The sequence below is a fragment of the Phalacrocorax aristotelis genome, chromosome 12 (assembly GCF_949628215.1).
Source record: "Phalacrocorax aristotelis chromosome 12, bGulAri2.1, whole genome shotgun sequence".
In the NCBI taxonomy this organism is placed as follows: domain Eukaryota; kingdom Metazoa; phylum Chordata; class Aves; order Suliformes; family Phalacrocoracidae; genus Phalacrocorax; species Phalacrocorax aristotelis.
This window is the reverse complement of record NC_134287.1, coordinates 6,513,473-6,532,748: the sequence shown is the minus strand read 5'-3', so window position 1 is coordinate 6,532,748 and position 19,276 is coordinate 6,513,473. Positions and strand designations below refer to the sequence as shown.

The 19,276-nt window shown below is 36.8% G+C and overlaps 1 protein-coding gene across 1 annotated transcript in view; it reads left to right on the top strand.

Annotated features, from left to right (window-relative positions):
- Window positions 1–19,276, top strand: part of KNDC1 (kinase non-catalytic C-lobe domain containing 1) — a 66,407-nt gene that overhangs the window by 16,768 nt on the left and 30,363 nt on the right. Inside the window, exons 4-6 of the mRNA XM_075107400.1 lie at window positions 8,384–8,530; window positions 10,696–10,813; window positions 11,172–12,196. Coding sequence (XP_074963501.1) covers window positions 8,384–8,530; window positions 10,696–10,813; window positions 11,172–12,196 — 1,290 coding nt within the window. The remainder of the gene's footprint in view (window positions 1–8,383; window positions 8,531–10,695; window positions 10,814–11,171; window positions 12,197–19,276) is intronic.

Sequence of the window (19,276 nt, the reverse complement as noted above, 5' to 3'; positions counted from 1 at the left end):
AATTACCTATGGCAGGTAACTTAAAAGTAAGGAGGTTAATGGTGATAAATCATGAGGAGAGTTGTGACATGAAACTTAGTTTCAAAGGGAGTTTAGAAAAAAATCATAGTGTTTAAGAAGCTTTAGAGATAAGTGTGTCTAACTTGTGCTATCTAACCTCTGAGGTCTCAGTGTTCTTCCTTACCTGTCATAATTATACTCTACAGTGCTGCAGGACAGGAGTCAGCTGGTATGCTCTTCATATGTGTTGGGGTGCTGATCTTTGTGATTCAGGGAGCCTGAAAATGGGATGGAAGTATGAGAAAACAGTTCTTAATTTGTGTCCTCCACCCTGCAAACACATGAGTAATTTCATGCATGTAACATGGTTTAAATGTAGTCAAGCTTCTGTGTGTGTTCATCTTCAGGTGAGTTCTTGAAGTGAAATGAATGTTTACAAAGGTGACTGCCAGTGGCTCAAGATATATCTGTCTTCACTATAATAGTTAAGGTAACAGCTTCTTGAAACTGTACTGAGGTCCAGTTGAAAAGTTTGTATTTTCTGACTTTTCTTTTTTTTCTTTATCTCTGGATATAGCTCTGGATTGACAATATTGCTTTTCAAATGAATTACTGCTGTAGATGCTGTCAATTTAGTCTATGGACAGCAGTCACCTGTGTTTTACATAGCCATATGGAAAGCCAAAACATATGGCTGTTGAAGTGTTTGCAGGTAACGTGGAGACTGCTATAAATGTATCATAGGATTTTTTTTTAAACAAGTATGTCTCTCCTATAAAAGAAGATGTCAAAAAAACCCTGAAGAGGTTTGTATACAGCAGCCTAAGGAGGTGATTAGAAGTAAGTCAAAAACTATGCAAAAAGCTTACAGAAGTCTGAACAACTAGCAAATTTCTTTCTATATCTATCAAAACACAGAAATGCTGCCCAAAGTCTGCAGCGATTGCAGATGAACAAGATACAGAAGAGTGTTTCAAAGAAAGCCATAGCAGGAAAACAGTTTGATTTTTTTTTAACCCACTTTCATCTTGTAGGACCTTCAGGCGGTTCTTACCTCGCAACTCTTCTTTATGGGGAATTATCAAAAATTTGGCTCAAATAATAGTCTATTCTGACACTCTTGACCAAGTTGACAAAATTAGCACTAAAATAAATTTCCAGGACCAGATGGTGAAACAGCATTCATAAAAGAAGCAATTACTTAGAGTAATATTCTTTAGCCTGGAAGAGGATGCCCTGAGGGAGAAGTTATGCTAGAAATCTGTGAAGCATGCCATGGTGGCAGCCACAGAGTTGAGTGTTTGCCAGCCATCGTAAATGAAGAAGAAGGTGGCACAATGAGATGAACACGGGTGAATTCAAACAAGAGGAAAGACTTCTTCGTTATGCATTAGGTTGTAGAAATTCTTGCTGCAAAACATAAATACAAAAAGATTGCACGTGGATAAAGCTTAGACAAATTAATGGAGATAAAACAGTTGTCATGAACAATTACAGACAGGCCCACAACTACAAAGCAGTGAGATCAGAGTGATGTACTAGGTTAAGCTCCTTGGTTCAAACTGAATGTAAATGGAGGTCACAAGAAACCAACACATAGTAAAACAAAATGAAGGGACTAGACAATATTTAGTCATAGTACATGTGATACGTGCTCTTTCCAAGTGCATTTGGATTTTCCTTGGTTCATTTCTCTCTATGTTGTTGTAGCATTGTGTTTTAGATGATCGTATCTATGAAGCCTTGCTTGTGCTTTGTGATGTAAACTGATCACCTGGCGTTCCCTTAAGAACATATTAAAACTTGAAAGCTTTCGCTTAGTTGTGAGGTAAATTAAAAGGCAATTTGAAAGTTGAAATACCTGCAAACTTCCATTCTGAGTGGATTATTTGAGAAAATCTGACCTGTAGCTGCACTTTTGTGACCATTTTTTTTAGAAGTCTTTTGGGGAAGAATTTTTTCGGATAAAGCCAAGTAGCAGCTGTAGTTAGAAGGGACAAACTGCAAGTATAACTTTGGTTGAAACTGTTTTTTCCAGTATTTGATACCATGTTTTGTGAATAGTCTACAGTGGTTTAGCACATTCTGCAGACTAATTATCTACACATCCAAAGTGCCAAATTAATAAAAAGCTAATATTTAATGCAGCACCTTCCAGTAATTACAGTTATGCAGAAAGGTATTTAGTCCCTTTGTAAAGAAGGAAAGTATTAAAAATAATAGGCCTATTTCCCTTCCATTTTGATGCTGAAGAATATTACTGTCTGACTTTCTTTTACATAAAACCAGGGCATTTTAGAGTGGCTACATTGAAAAAAGACCTAGGTAAATATAAAATGTTTTCTCCCAGTAGTAATTTTCTTAAGCATTAGCTTTTATTTGTGTATATAACCTTGAGTTTTGTAACAACACTGAAGATTTCGGTCATGGAACCTTTAAATGCTTTAAATTGTGAAAGGGCAGAAACATCTATATAATGTGCAGTGATTTCAATTAAAAAAAAACCTGCAAGGTAAAATAAGGGTCAGTTATGAATGTCAAACGCAAGAATTGTCTTGCACTATTCCCATAGCTTATCATTTAGTCATAAATATTTTACAGGACATATTAGTTCTATTATGGTCTGTATTTTTCAGTTCTGCTGAAGACCTACGTTTTTGAACTTGGTGAAATCTCAACACAAAACATAAATGGTCACTATTCGTAATTGCAATATGCTAAATGCTTATGCAGTCACTATTCAAAAGCTCTTTTGTCAGCTTTTCTTCTGTAGTGTTTGTCTGCCAGTATGAGTTCCTAGAGAAGCTTAGTTCTTTAGCCCTGCCAAGCAGTAGTACAACAGAGCCTCTGTCACACTCCGTGTGTAGGCCTGGAGCTCTTGCTTCCTCTCTTGATCTTTTGATTTGCAGATTTTAAAACTAGAGTGGATCATTATTGTTCTCTGATTTAACTTCCTATAGTGTTAAATGGTCATAAAATGGCATGCAGCAAGCCAAGTAACTTTTGATTGGAACTGACAGGAGCCTTTTTGAATATATTTCATTCATGATATAAAATTTTAACATGATGGCAGAAGCTGTCCTCTCCCTTGGTAAGTCCTTCCAGTACTTAGCCTGAACATTTTAAAAATATGTAGTATCTTCACTTTTTTAATTTTTATCTGGGTTTTGGTGGGGGTTTTTTGTTTGTTTTTACCTTTGAGTCTTGTTATGCCTTTGTCTTGGAAACCACTCTAGTATATGATTGTGACCTTCAATTTTTTCTCTGAAATACATGAGCTCCCTTAGCCTGTTGCTGAAAGGAAGACTTTCAGAACCTCAAATCATACTTGTGTCTTACTCTCAAACATCTTTTCTTTGTGTTGCCATTTTGATTTTTAAAGGGCACGTTATTTCCATAATGGCCTTCCCAGTGATGCATACAGTTATGATTTTACCTACAATTCTTATGTTTGCTAACTTTGGGTTATAGATGGGCAAAGACATTCTCTAAGACCAAATCTGGAGATCCAGTTTCCTAATGTGACTTCCTCCCTTCCCCCCATCCTTTTTGAAGCTGATACTGTAGTGCAGTCTTGCCAGCACGGTCTGTATATTTTTTTTTTTAACAAGTTACAGTTGGTCTTTAACTTTAGGAACTGTGAAGAGGTTGTTTTAGTTTGGGTTTAGTTTGGGGTTTTTTGGGGGGTAGGGGGTTGTTTGTTTTTCTTTTAGATCTTTCTTGAAATGCATGCTGTTTATCAGCTGTTAACATTATTATCCTGTAATGCAAAAGTTAGTATAATTCAAAAACTATTCTCCTTAGCTAGATTTAAAACATGGAGTTTTTCAGAAACTAAGGGGGGGCTGGGGTGGGGGATCCTCTTAATTCTTTAAGAGAATTCCTAACTGCCAGTATAGTACCAGTTTTTGCTTGTCTTCCAGCAGCAGAAGTTGTTTGCTGCCCTTTCCTATTTGTTTCTCTCCTTGTAACATACCAGAAAAACCTTAATTGTGAGTGTTTTTATTGAGCAGTCCCTTCTAGTGAGCATTAGATATTTTACACTTGCAAGTTTGCTTTTCGTATTACATTTACCATCTTGCTCTCCTTTCCCAGAAAGTGACATTTTCTTCCTAAGGCTAAACAGCGTGGTAAGTAGAGCAGATTTGATGCATAAGCTTGGGGAACACCCCACCTAGTGGATGATCAAACTCATTTTCTCATTGCTCCAGTTCAGAGACAGGGTTATGTTGGAATACCTTGCATATTAACCATGTTTACTGCAAGCTCAGGAAATTAATTAAATAGCTGAATTTTTTTTCCTTTTTTTCTTGTGTGGAGGGGCAGCAGTGGTAGTGTTTGGAGAGCTGGGAGAGGGGAAGGGTAAAAGGGGATTTACGTTGAAGTTTCAAGTTGGAAAAGGTGTTGAAGTTCCCAGTAAATGTTTTGACATAAGAAATTAATTACAAGCTTTGATTGAAATGGCCAGCTTTAAAACTGGTTTTTCTGGGTGGCCAAGGACAGGAAGTATTTCGACAGAACAACTTTCTGTTGAGGGGGAAACATTCATTCTTTATTCAGTATGAGACTGGGCTTTCCATTGTACAAGAAAAGAAGCAGTGAACTTCTTTTAAAACAGGACAGCAAAATCGATGGAGTGGAAGCCTGCCCGCTTGCATCTCAAAGGCCTGTGCTTTTAAAGGCAGGCTAGGGGATATGAGTTACACCCCACAGTGAACAGAAATTATTAATTGGAAAAAGTGGGCTGAGGTAATATGTTGCTCTGCCCTTCTTATTCCTGTGTCCTATAATGTCCGCATCCATCCTCATGTGGATGCAGAAAATTTGTCAAAAGGCGTAATTTTTGTTCCCTCAAAGTAAAGTTCCTCATCTTTCTGTCCTGCTTTTGGAGTCAGTATTTGAGTGGTATACGATGAGATTATATTAAAATATGCTTTCTTATTCTTCTGTATTATAAGAAATACTTTATTTCTTATAAATTTCTTACTGAGAGAAGACTAGATAAACTGTTGTCTATTCTGATGTACTGTGGATTTAGAATAGACACTACATTCTGTAAATAAAATCAGATGCTGAGGAATCACACACATCTCTTGGAGAGGCATAAATGTACAGGTAATATCATATGATAAGATAGCCTTGAAAGTGATGCCAGTAGACACACGCAAAATACCACTTTTGAACTGAACAAAAAACAGGAGGCAGGAACCAGAATGTTTTCCATCCATATTCTGGTTCACTGGGTTTCCCACAAGTATTCTGTTTGCTAAATGCCAAATAGGCAAAAAGAAATATGTCAAGTTGACAATTTGAGGTAAACTGTTTTAATTCTTACTTCATTGCTATAGCCTGTCTCTTGATGTGAGTTGTTAAAGACATACCAAGTGTTACAACATTATCTTTCTGGAGGCTCGTAGTTGCTTTTTCTCCCCACCCTCCCCTACCCCTGCATGAATAAGTAGATGGATTTTCATTGCTGCTGCTGCCTTTGTTAACATTAAAATTTCTATAAACAGAACACTGTACTGAATAAATAGAAGTGCAAGATTTGCTGACAGTACAAACGTAATGTGTTGCTTACTTTTGCCGCATGATGTGAAAAGCAAATAAGCGATATACTGTCTTTAAAGTATCATCAGTGAAGCTTGGTGTCAGTTTTGTAGTGGATGTCAGAGTCTAAAAGCAAATTTTCCTAGTAAAGCAATTTTTCTACCCATTTCTGATGTTAGGAGTGCTATAGGGAGGCTGGAATTGGTTATTCTGTTCAGAAGTACCCTCTGAATTCAAAGGCGTCCCCACACTCTATGGCATTATTTCATCAGGTATTTTGACCGTCCTTGGTCTGCGTAGTGTACATCCATAATTTGTATGTTGTTATTTTTTTCCTCCGGTTCTTAGTGATTAATTTCTTTATTAAAGTCAATTTGTGGAACAGAGATTGTCGTTTGTTGCAGATCATATCAAATACATGGAAAAACTTAGTAATATCAATATTATTAACTACCACAGTACAATGTTACATTTATACAAGAATTTCCTTAGAGCTGTATTATATTTTTACGAGTTTGTTTCTGTGTTCTTTTTATCTTTGTGTTGAGTTTTCTGTTATACTGTCCATTGAGAAATGCAAAATGACATAGCTCACTGAAACAGAGTATTTAATATCAAAACAAAGGAATAAGTTCTACACTCTTACACTCTACAATTCCTCCTCACTGTTCAAAAGTTCATTAAACATTCTGAAGTAGAAAAACAATCTTCATAAATTCTTGGATGCTGGGAAGAAATTCTGGTTGAATTTCTTCCACAGATTGTAATATTCTAAAGTATAAATCTAGAAATATTTTTTTTTTTCAGGCAGTTGCTGGCCTTCTGTCCCGGGCAGGCTTAGAAGGGTGTTAATTTATAGCTAGTTAGTTTGTGCAAGCAAGTTAACTTGTGTGGGCTATAAGACCATTATCCTCTAAACATTTATTAATAAATAACATTTATAATAAATAACATTAATAAATAACATTTATTAATAGGAGTTGTGCTTCTTTTCTGAGTAGGTCTCTTAGTCCAGAGTGGAGTTCTTTTTCTGCAGCTGAAATAAGTGTGGGTGGGGGTAGTTGTAACTTCAGGAAGTATGAAGAAATAACTGTCTTCCCGTCACCTTGTTAGTGGATTATTTGCTCAGGCTTCATAGCTTCATATCCTTTTGCCAACACAGTCTGGTTGATGGTCCCAGGAAAAAAAGATGATGCCAGTCTGTGAACAGCGTAGCTCAGTAGGGCTACTGCTGCTAAGTGGGTTATAGTAGCTAAATGTGTTGAAGGGGGTGGGGGAAGTAACCCTTACTCTTGGAACAGATGAACAGCACTCATTATTCTGCTAAATCAAATTAAAAACCATAACAATTCCTGTCTGAGTTCCTCTCAGGTTCTCAAAAACAAGTCTTCAGTTACCTCTCCTGCTTAATGGTGAAGCTGTATAATAGTGTAGAACTTGAGACTGAAATTACTGTTTTGCAGAAAATTTTATCTTTTCTTTTTAGATCAGATGGCATATGATTTGTTCTTCTGACCTTTGTCCTAATATTGATGTGTGTCCCAAGGATAAATTAAGACTTTAGATCCAGCAGTCAGCACTAGTTCATGCTTTCTTTGTTTGCGGGGGGCATGGAGGAGGCAGGAGAGGTGGAACTGTCTAAGCCTCATGCTCACACACACTGCTCCCTAGTGAGGTGGTGTTGCACTCCCCTTCATGGAGATGCCCCACTTCTCTAGAAAACAAACACATCTGCGTACCTGTGGAACAAGTCACCTCATACAATTTAGAGACAGTAGTACACCTTAATGAGAAAATTGAGAGGGGTGAAGGGAGAGGAAATTGCTTTTGACCTTAGAGTTAGCCCTCTTTCTAGGGTGAAAAATAGTAAAGCATATAGCAAACGCATTAGTACAACCAGATTTAATGTACAAATCAGGTCATTCTTTTATTTATGTTTGTATTTTTAAACCTGAGAGGGCAGTGTTCAGTACACTTGAATTCCTGGCTGTACTACATTGTCATTGAAATGTTTACAGAAACTTGCACTTATAATCTTGGTTATAAATTTTACTGAACTGTGTTTTCTGAATGGAACATAAAAATGAAATACAAGCCATCATGGATAAATTACCATCACTGCTAAAGCAGATCTGAAAGGTGTTGGTTTGTTTGGGTTTTTTTTCTTAAGTAGCAGAAAACTTCTAAAATTAAGAGGTAGCTGTGTTGTCTGGTATTAGCACTATAGACTTGAAGTTGTTGGCTCACCTCTGTTTTTACTGGAGCTCATCGTAGGGTTGTGGGCTTTAAGAGAAGCAGAGGTGGCAAACATGGAGTATTTCTTAAATTTCTTAAGTGTCTTCAGAGATAAGTGATATTATGCTGTATTGTTTCTGCTCACTTTCTTTATGCTTGATAGCACTTTAAATACTGCTGCATATAAAGTTTTTTTTCAAACTAATTTTTTCCCCTGCTGAGAGGAATGCCACTTCAGTCTCCCAGCATGCTTCTAACTTAAGTATTACTTGCACGCACGTGGGGTTAAGTTTTATATTTAACTGTAGCCAATGAACAATTGTAATACTGATTATTGGTGAGGAAGAAAAAAGGGTTCTAGCTGGACCACGCAGGGTTATTTCTTTTGGTTTGCAACAAGCATATCCCCCAAAGCAGGACTGAAGCCCGTTTTCTTCCTCCTGTTTAAATTAAATCACCTTTCCAGTAACCTGTTACCTTTTACATTAAAAATGAAAACAATGTAAGCTGTATCCCTTGTGATCTCAGAGTTTTTTTGGCAGGGGAGACAGAATTGGTAGCATGTTTAATGCTTTTTTTTTTTTTAAACTTCGTGCAGGCACACATCTATTCTTTGGGTGCAACATTGAAAGCAGCAATAGAATATATAGTAGAACCTGAGACAGAATCAGAATTTGGGCAAGATCTGCATACTCTGCTGGAACAAATGCAAGAAGAGAAGCCTGTAAATAGGCCAGACATTGAGGTAAAACAGCCCTACATAATTCTCTGTTTAAAAAAAGGGTCAAAAACATTTCTTTATGTGTGCTTAATAGAGAGATGGTCTTTATATGTAGTATGCTCAGATTTTGCAAGGAAACAGAGGTTTTCCCAGTCTCAGCAGAAATTCTTCTTTCTTCCTACTCTAATGGAGATACAACCTGAAAAGCAAATGTAAATGTTTTACAGTGGTTTGGTTTTTAAGGTTGGGTGAATATACTCGTGGATCTAAATTTTCTCATTAACTCTTTCTTCCCATTTAATACTTAACTCACTCTGTGTAAACTGTTAGAAATAAGAGTACAGGCATTATGCTGTGAAATTTGTATGGTGTCTCAAATGATGTTTGGACTGTATTTAAGAAAGGGACGGAGGGAGCCATGACCCAGGAAAGCTCTGTTCCTTGGCATGTTTGAAGCAGTGTTGTTCAAAGCATTACTACTAATTAGTTTTCTGTAAATATATAAATGTTCAGTAATATTTTATTAGATATCTTAATTGGTTTTGTATTTTATTCCATTTATCCTCTTATTTAATCTTTAAATTTTAGAAAGAAATTGAAGATATATAGAATTTTTCAAGATTATGTTTTCAAAGAATTTACATTCTACATGTTGGTTACCTAATACAGTGTTATTTGACATTGATGTAGGAAAGTTTTTAGCTTTAATGCATTGCTTATGCAGACTTACAGGCAGTAGCCAGAGACTAACAGTTGTTCAAATGTGACTATTCTTGGATTCAGTTGTTCTACTTCAGAGTAGTGCTATCTAGTTTTCTGGGTTCATTTTGGGTTTGTTTTTGGGGGGGTTCTGCGTTGGGTTTTTTTTCTGAGCTGATAATGTATATTCTAAATGGTATAACACCTATAATCAGTACTTTGCAGAAAGAGTGCTGCAACAGAAAAATTAATACATTCATTTTTATAAAGCAAATAATATTGGCTCCCTGATTGAGGACTGCCCAGGCAGGAGACCATTCCTGACATAGAGCCTCCTTGATCAACTGCTCTATTTCTATTCGTTTACTTTCTAACATAGTCAGGAAAGGGCTTCTATAGCATCCCCTGTCATCTCCAATTGGTTTATAGTCCCTGAAATCTATTGCTGGCTACTTACATCAGCTCAAAACCAGAGTGGGTCAAGGCTGGTCTGGGGTAATATATGAAGAACATATGAATATATGTGAGTATTCTCTCTTCTGTTCCTTTTCCACTGGGCCCTTTCTTGGGTGGAAAGGAGTGGAGGGAGCTATATGGAGGGAAAACCCATAGGCTTTTCTAGGCTTTTCACTAGACTCCAGCACAGCTAGATACCTCCCTCACTTTTTCCTGTCCTTCCTCAATCTGGTGTATGAACCAACAGAGCCATTTTCTTTCCTCTACTCACAACAGCAGAAGAGCAGTTGAGCAGGTTAATGGGGAAGTAAGAGCATCTCCTCAGAGTTGTATCAGGTCTCATCAGTGTTTATCAAGGAAGAGTTACTGAGGAAACAGTGGGATGCATTTGGAGTGGCAGCTCTCTTCTACTTCCTGCCCGTGGTGACAAGTTTTTAAATACGTGAATGTCTGTAGTTAATTGTGTGTGAGACCAGTGCTAATGCCATCAAATGATACTCAGGCTACAGATCAGAGATGTATAATACTGTTTCTTCTTGTGGTCTGACAATGACAGCTTTCTCTGATTGGGAATAGTGCTTTCTAGATATTTATATTTTGTAGTTTTTAAAAGATTCAGGATTTACTTTTCATGTAATTTTGGTACTAAGAACTTTCATCATCCTGCCTGTGTCACTCTATTCAAGGTTTTTGTATTCATTAAAAAATAATCCACACTCTAGCCTTTTACATTTTCAGTATGTTATTCATAAAGGATAACATTTAAGATTATTAATTTCTATCAGTTGTTCTTAGTGTTCTAACTGTAGGCTAGAACTTGAACTGTATTAAATAATTTCATAATAGCCCATGGTAAAAATAAGAAATTAATTCATGCACATAATAGAAACACGCAGTATAATGAACAGTGCAACAAAGACCTCCAGTGTAGCATTGTAATAATTCACATGTACGGTGTGAGTTAACATGATCACTTCAGTCAAAATTCACAAATCTATTAATTATTAAATAAGTATTTAACACATTCTCTCTAGAGCATTTTGTCATTATGTGAAGAGAAACTGAAGATTGCTTCCTCAAGTAGTATTTGTCGAAGCCTCTCTGCTGTTGGAAGAAGGGTTCTTTCAATTGAATCATTTGGTGCTTCTCAAGGTAACCTTAAAATGTATTTAGTCTAGAATTTTAGATTGCCTGACATATCTAAAGATTTTTAAAATACTGTGTTTCTATACTTACCTGTTACAGATTCCTTTCTAGATATCAAAAAGTCATTATTAAGTATTTTTGGATTGGGTGTGGGGAGCAGAGGACATACAACTCTTAATGAACGTAATTATTATATTTAAGGTATCCTTTATGATTAAAAGTGACTTGTCCAGAAATAATTAATTTGTGTAACATACTGAAGATACGTAACAGCAGTGGCAGAAAAAGCAATATAGAGACTTGCTAGGAAAGATTAGAAGGTTTAAATACACATGTAATATAAGCATCTATTTTTTGCATCTAGATGTCTGTGATAACATATGGAGGGGAAGAATGTGTCAGAGAAGTTTGGGATCTAAATTATATTCAAATGAGAAAAACAACATAACAGGTGATTCGTCTGCAGTGGAAGATGTGACAGCTACCTGTCATATGGACTCTTCTGTAGTTACTATGGTGACTGGCAGAGAAAGTGGTTTAAAGGAAATGCAAATTGATCTGGATAATGAGAAAACTCAACATTCTCAACTTGCAACTCAAGCTACAAAGAGCAAAGAAGAGGACAAACATGCTGTGTATACTGACAGTTTTGCTAGTGTTGCTTTGGATATAAAATCATGTGTTGTTGACCTGGAGAGAGATGGCATTTTTAAGAAAGGTTCTTTGAGAAAAATTAAAACCTTTCCAAAGCTACCACTTGAACCTACAGATACAAATAACTTTTTTACTTCTGTAACCAACAGTGGACCACTAGCTAGGAAAAATCACTTGCTAACACAAGAGTCGCTGCCACCTCTAGACAATAATAATGAGGTTGCTTTTTCAAAGGGAAATCTTAATTCATTTGCTATTAGTAGTCCACCAAAACTAGAACCAAAGAACAACCAGGTCAATGATCTACATTTAGAAGCTCCATGTGTATGCACACAGGTGTCTGGCATGAATCTAGAAGAACATATGTCACTTATTAATGGTAAAAAGATAGGTTTTGCTTCATCTGATCACAAAGACGACTGTTCTGATGCTACCTCTGAAATGCCAAATACAGCTGGTATGCTAAAAGGCCCAAATCAATCAGTGGCTGGAGCAAAAATGCTAGACAATTACATGGCGTTGGAAGAATCTTCTGAAACTTTTCAAGGGTCAAATGAAAATTCTTTACCACATTTTAACAAGATGGCGTCAGTGTTAACGACAAAACCCAGTGGGAACAGATACGGATCAAACCTAATTAGGTCTCCAGAATTAAGCAACGGTGCGATGAGCGCAAACAATAATGAAGATAATCTTTGTGGAGGCAGAGGGTCAGAAATCAAAAGTAATGAGCAGGTAGTAAAAATAAAGTCTTCGTTATATAGTTGCTGTAGTCACTTATGTGGAGATGAAATGACTTAAATATTGTGTGATTGCTTCCCCCTTCGTCCCCTTTAGCATCCTAGAAAATCAAATTTTGCTAGTCTGCACAATTTAAGGGTTGATATTGGAAACACGGTGATCCTTTTTTCCTCTCTAAAAGTAAAGTGCTGCAGTGAAATTTATGCTATTGCAAAATCAACTTTCACTTAAAATTTTTTTATTTTTACAAATGGAGTATTCTTGCCAGTGTGTTAGAGCAGCATACTTAATAGCTGATTACATTTGTAAGAGAACATTACCAAAGCATATGTAGATTTTTAACTCTTTACATTACTGTCAATGCATAAAGTTCACTACCTTGCAGTGGCCCTCCCAGGTGCTTATGAAAATTGCAGAGTTTCTGACTGTAAACCTGACCTCATTGAAATCAATGGCAATATCCCATCTGCTTCAGGAGGTGAAAAAACTCCACTTTTTTCTTTTTAATCTACATGTGCATTTACGTTTTTGAAAATTGTACATATGCTGTATCTGTTCTGTGTTCTTAAACTACTGCCTCTGTGTGTGTTATGTGTATTTCATGATAGAATTCAAATATGTGCACAATACGATGGATGTGTCTCAAGCATTTCATCTTTATAAACAGCCAAATAAGAGGGAGAGCTGATATTAGTCTACTAGAATTTGTTGATAGTGTAGTATGGTGTCTTCTCTGCTCAAATTACATATTTTCAGGGTGGACAAGTTTGGTCTCTGACTAGATGGTTTTCTCTTGTGCCACACTCAAAGAGATGTAAACAATCCATGTGATAGGAGAGCTGCTAGCTAAAAATGCAGGATGGCTGATGCTTCTCCAGCCTTGCTGTGACTTGATAAAAATGAGCAGCACAAACTTCACACATTTCATTTCCAGAAATTATTCTTAGGTGAAGATCTTGGGTTTTTCCCTTGTCTGCTGACAAGTCAGCCTTGTTCTCCTTGCCGAAGAGCCAGTCTTCCAGCCATCCCACGCAGCGGCATCTAGGAATATTTTCAGTCTGTATCCATCCTTCTTCCCCTTGCCCGAACACCTCCACGGGAGTAGTAACCTAGGACTGTCAAGTGTGTAAAGATGCTTTGGTTCATCGCAGCTGAAAAAATGAATGCAGCATTGAAGATTCTGTTCTAACTACTTTTTACCCCTTTCCTGTCTCTTTTCCCCTCAATAATGTGCACTTGTTAAATTCATAGTGCAGGAGGTAGTAAATATGGATAAATACCACATGGCATGGTTTTGCTGTCTGAGGGAATTACTCATTGTATGCCTATTGAGTCCTTTATTTAGTTTTTAAATCCTGCAGGTTCATTCTTCAGACTCTGGGAAAAGGTCCATTTATTGTAGACACATTCTCCCCCCTCCCCGGCTCTGGAGTATGCAAGCTTACATATATTGGAAGAGAGTGCGAATAACTGGATTTATAATAATTCCAAAGTCATGTGCTTTTGCTATGTTGTTACTCTGGATTTACATCAACCTGCTTCATTTGGTTAGATGTGCTCGTATTTCTAACAAGGATCATAACAATTTCAGTCACTGACTTCTTGTGAGAAAGCTTATTTGTATACAGAAATCTAGATCTGTCTTAGTAGTCAAACAACAGAAACAACTGACTTTCATCTTACGTGCGAATCTCTTTTCTGAATGGAGGTTTTCTATTTCTTTTATACTAAACTGTATAAACCTAGGAATTAATTTGCATGTTATTTGTTAAGGAGAGGATGGCTAAGATAAGGCCATCAGACCACTATAAAACCACTGCAGCTGGTTTGTTGGGGATTTTGTTTTGGGTTGGTTTATTTTGGTTTGGGTTTTTTTTTTCATTCCAAGAAATAAAGGTACCGCACTTAAGTCATTTGCCTTGAGGTGGAAGTGGGCTTACTTAAGCCTCCATGTTAACTAGAGAGGTGTGATGAATGAGCTGCCATCACTTAAGAACATAAATTGAGTTTATTGATGGGGGTTCCTTTTTTAAGGAAAAAAAATATCTGTTGAAATAAGACCTATATTCTGTCCTCAGGATGACGGTTTAAGTCTGCGTGCATGAAGATACCTTCAGGAAAATCTTCCTCAGAACTATAGTTTCCCGAAATTCTTGCACGGTTTAAAAGCTGTAACGAAAGTCCTGTTTGCTTTTCCTGCAATAGCACTTGAGATTCGCACACAGAAAAGTAAACCAAAATATGTTTTAAGGTTATTCTGCCATTCTTCTGAAATCCTCTTTTCTTGAAATATTTCATCATCAGTTTAAATGAAGTGTTCTTTCAGGCTGAGCAGAATTTCATTCTTCCAAATAAGTAAGCTTTTAACAGAAGTGAGGTTATCCTGCTCCCACTGAATTCACAGGACAATCACAGTGAAATGGAAAAGGTAACTATTATTCCAGGTACCGTAATAAGCCATGTCATAATACCTATGATCTGAAAGGAATACAGCAGGGTGGTGGTTGTCTATGAAACCAGTTTTATAGCTGCTTTCAGTAGAAGAAAGGTTTGATAGACTCATGCTCTATTTTCTTTTTTAAATAATCAGTTCCAGCAAATGTTCAGGTTCTGCTACATATAACATTATGTATGCTCTTTAGAGCTTGTTGTAATCCTAAGTTGGTCTTAAAACAAAACACCAACCCAAAACACAAAAAAAATCCCGAACAAAAGACACTCTGCTTACTTAACAGCACCTAGGTTTCTGAAATAGCTGTTCCCTGAAATGCTGAGGTTCTAGCCTGGTGGTCTTTGTTTGTATTCTGAAGGAGGGCTGTTCATTTTCAGTGGACGTTGAACTGTATGGCAGGCTCTAACTTCTTAGAGAAGGGGGGGTTTCTTTTTAATGTTTTCAGCTGCTTTTTCCCCTTCTGGAAAGCAGATTTTATTCCTCAGGCTTCTGAAACAGCAGTTTCTGACTCTTGTCTTACCTCCTGACAGTTGGAAAAATAAAGCCTTACTGTGCTACCCCTTACGTGAAAAACTTCAAACTGATGCCTCTGTACACTTTGAAGCTCCCTTTCTTTTCTCTGTGCCAGAATTTAAACAAATACCTAAAAGATTTCATTTATTTTTTTTAAGAAGCTAAAACCTGCATCTGAGAGTTTGTTCATTTACTGCAAAGGCACAAAAAGTGTGAAGCCCCAACTGACGTGATTCCTATCTTCTGGGCTAAATAGAAAACACCTCAGAAGATTTACAGCGCTGCTCTTTCACTATTTTTCTATAACAGATAAGCATGATTGCAGCAAATAGAGCTTTTAGAATAGTATCTCTAGCATCTCTTTTAAATCTCTTTAAATAGTTCTTGTTCTTTAGAGGAAAATGCAATACCAGTCCCATCCGGTTGAAGATCAACCTTGTCTACTCTGGAGAACAGACAATTTTTCTTACCTGTCAATAATACTTCTCCAGTGGACAATATTTTTCTAATACCCCAACACTGCTTCTTAATGTTGTGTGCTTTACTCTGCTAGTAAGCATTACTAAAAATACTTGCTTGCTTTGTCTGGCTACTGCGATGTATCTTGTGAGGGTTTTCCTAGTAATTTTTATAGTTTTGCATGCCATAAATAAATATTTTTCACTTCAAGTTTGAGTGGGGATCTTTTATTTCTCTAACCAGTTTCATTCCAATCAGGTGTGTCTCATCTCTAACACTTTTAAATGCTTCTCTGTGATTCAGATACTTTCTATGGGAAGGGTTAATGGGAACCTGGCATATACAGACCTGTTTTATGTTGGTCATTCATACTCAGTCAAGCATGAGAGAAATGAAAAGCCATGCAGCTAGAGAATGACACTTGAACACTGGGGAAATAACACTTGAAGGAAGGAAAAGTTGTCTATTCCCAGACCAGAACTTACTAATAAAAGAGTAATGAAAATCCTGCTTGCTTTGGCTGTTTAAAATATGCCGGCATTGTGTTCATAAAATATATTACATTGGCATAGTCTGAATGCTTTGAGAAGTTTGGTTTTAGAATTCTGGTACCAAAAATGAAATAAAAGATCTGTTAAATGGTCTTTGCAGCACTGAAGAAAAAACATTACTTTTACAACAAGTGAGGTTTAAAATGCAGTCTTTTTGGCATAAAACAAAATGTCACCAGTATGTAGCTATAGGCAATAATCAGCCATGTGGCTTTTTCATATTTTCTGTGAAAATTTCTGTGCTGTGAAAAACATTTTCTTATTTAAAAACTGGATTATATAACTTCTGTTATGAAAAGGTCTACTTTAGAACATGAAGAAAAATTTCGGGAAGAGGCATTGGATTATAATTCTGTTTGCTCTTTGGTACAGTTTCACTGGTGATAATATATTAATTTTTGCTTTAAATGAAGTGGACTTGAGGCCTTATAGATGCTGAATAGCTGGTTTGAGCTTGCTTTGCTAAAATATCTGAACAGATAGTTAAGAAACAGTGTTTGCTACAGCCTATTTGACTAAAGATTTTAATTATTCCAGCACTTCATATTTTTTTTCTTGGTGGTTGACTGGGGATTTTTTTGAAGTTGTAGGAAATGGTAATAGCCGTGAATCAGAGACTTGCATGGTAAAAAACAAAGCAGGATGACCAAACTCGACACAGATGCCTAAATAAGGGAGTTTTACACTTAAAATGTTTACCAAAACATAAGCAGGTTCAGTGGAATCTGTATGTACATTGCATTACATACCTCCTTTGAGGCTTAAATAAAAATGGCCTTATAATGTGAGGTTGAGAAGTGTATTGTTTTTCCTTTGGAAACTATTTTTACCAGACTGTGTGTGGTTTTTGTCACAGATATAAATGTGTGATGAAACATGTCTTATGTACCTTGACTATATTGGATAACTTTTACAAGATGTTAAAAGGACAAGTCCCCAGCAGGTCTGAAATCTCAGTCTTCAGATGAAGTCTTCCAGAATTCTCTTTCTGGCACAGAAAGGTCAGGATTTGGAATAATTAGGATACTGGAAGAATGACCTTCTCAGCTATTTTTTCAGGAATAAAAATACTCTCTTGATATGGTGAAGATGGGGAGAGATTTGAATTATAGTAGGAGACAATAGCATTGCAGTGAGTTATTAGTATCCCAGGAGAACAACTAACATATAAACACTAGCTAGTAATATTAATAGCTGAAGTTTAATCTTTCTTTAGGATGCTTGTCAGAATCAATGAGGGTATACCTTTAAATAAAGCTCACCAGTTTGTAATCAGACTGCATCCTTGTTTTGCCTGACTCAGGTTAATTTGGCCATCCTGTGGATGGCAGTGATTCTCACTTCTGCTAAGATTTGCTTTTCCTACATCCTTTTTTCTTCTGAAACAGGATTTCAGTTTCTGGTGCCTTTTCATCCTGTATTTTGTTATCTGTCACTGATACTTTCTTCTTTCTTATCATAAACCTTTGCTGCTGCTCTTAGGGTTTATTCCTGTTTTCCTGCTGTGCTTAAATCTTTCTGTCATTTCTTCCACTAGAGAGCTTGGATATCCCAGAAGTGATGAGAAATACCTTCCAGCATTCTGCTGTACAACTAACTTCAGTCTCCAGTTTAGCGAGAGATTCTTCATCCCCTTGCTAGCTGTTCATCATCCTCTCCTGAAGTGAGAGGTGATCTGTATATGCAGTAAGAGTCTGTCTTTCTCCATTGCAGCTTTTAGAGCCTCTGGGGACATAAGCTTCCAGAGGAGGGATTCTGTTACAGAGGAACATGTGGCAGGGTGTGTGCTTATTACATGTGTCCACACATGGTGTGTACTTATTACAAAAATATTCCCAAATCCTTCTCAATGTTCTAGTCAGACTGTGGAATTTCTCTTTTTATTTCTCTCTGTTCGTGTCAGCTGTGCAGGGTGAATTTGAAGATTTGGCTGCTTCTTTCATTGTAAAGTGTCTTGTGAGCAAAGACGTTTGAGGCATGTGAGAACCAGGATGCTATGGAGGGGGGACGCAGCACTGACTAAGGGTAGTAATCAAACAACAGTATGAAGCTCTATTTTGAATGGTTTCTAGATGAATTCATTCTTTTGACTATCTGACTTCTTCCTTCCTGCTGTGTAATTGATGGGGGTTGTTTTTATCAGACAGTTCAAGAGCTTACTTTTCTAGATATAATGAAGGAACGCATTGATGTAGTAATTTTCCACTCCAGGATGCTGGTGATAGCAAAATTTTAAAATGAAGCTTAACCTTATTACCCTGCTTCAAATCTGTGTATGCTGAAGTTACTAATCTTTGTGCTGTGCCTCAATGGAGGATAGGAGAGTAAAAGCACCAAATTCATTTCTGTGTGTGTTGGAGGTAGGCAGACTGTAAAACATTTTAAGTAAATCAAAAGGTGTGTTTGCTGGCACATCTTGTTAAACATTTATAGTTTATCTGGTTCGCCTTCAAGGAATATTTAAACAATACAAGCCCAAAGTATTACATTTCATGAGGAGGTTTTCTTGTAAAAATTAAATTATCAACAAAGTTTCAGCTACAGAAATTAATGTGGTTCTTTTTCTCGCCCCATAGATTGCAGGGAAGCTATTTCTGTTTGTTGATCTTGATGAAAGTTAATGCAGTAGTCTGTTCATTACATATTTTATGGTAAAATCCAAATAGTGCCTCGCTGAAGGGTGTTGAAAATGAATCATGACAAACTTTTTTAGGATCACGAAAAACGAACCACAGTAAATGACTGTGGTCTCAGTGCAGAGACCGATTTGTCAGACATAACGATGTCTGACATAACGACTACCTTTGTGCTTAGGAGAGACCCTTAGTCTGTTAAGATTTTACAAACATTGGGATATAAAGGTGTCTGTAAAAACAACAGAACAGCTCAGAGGTTTTAATTTTTGTTCCTGTCTCCTGTGCTCGTTTTGTTTTGGTTTTTTTCCAGTTAATTCTGAATGGCTTCTGGCAGTTCTTTTCCCCAACATGGCCTAAAGATGACATTTAGAGATAGTTTACTATCTTAGGGCTGCATATGCAACCGAAAATGTGCTGTGCTGTTTTTTAAAATAGTTGGATGGGTCTGCTCTAACCCAGAGGT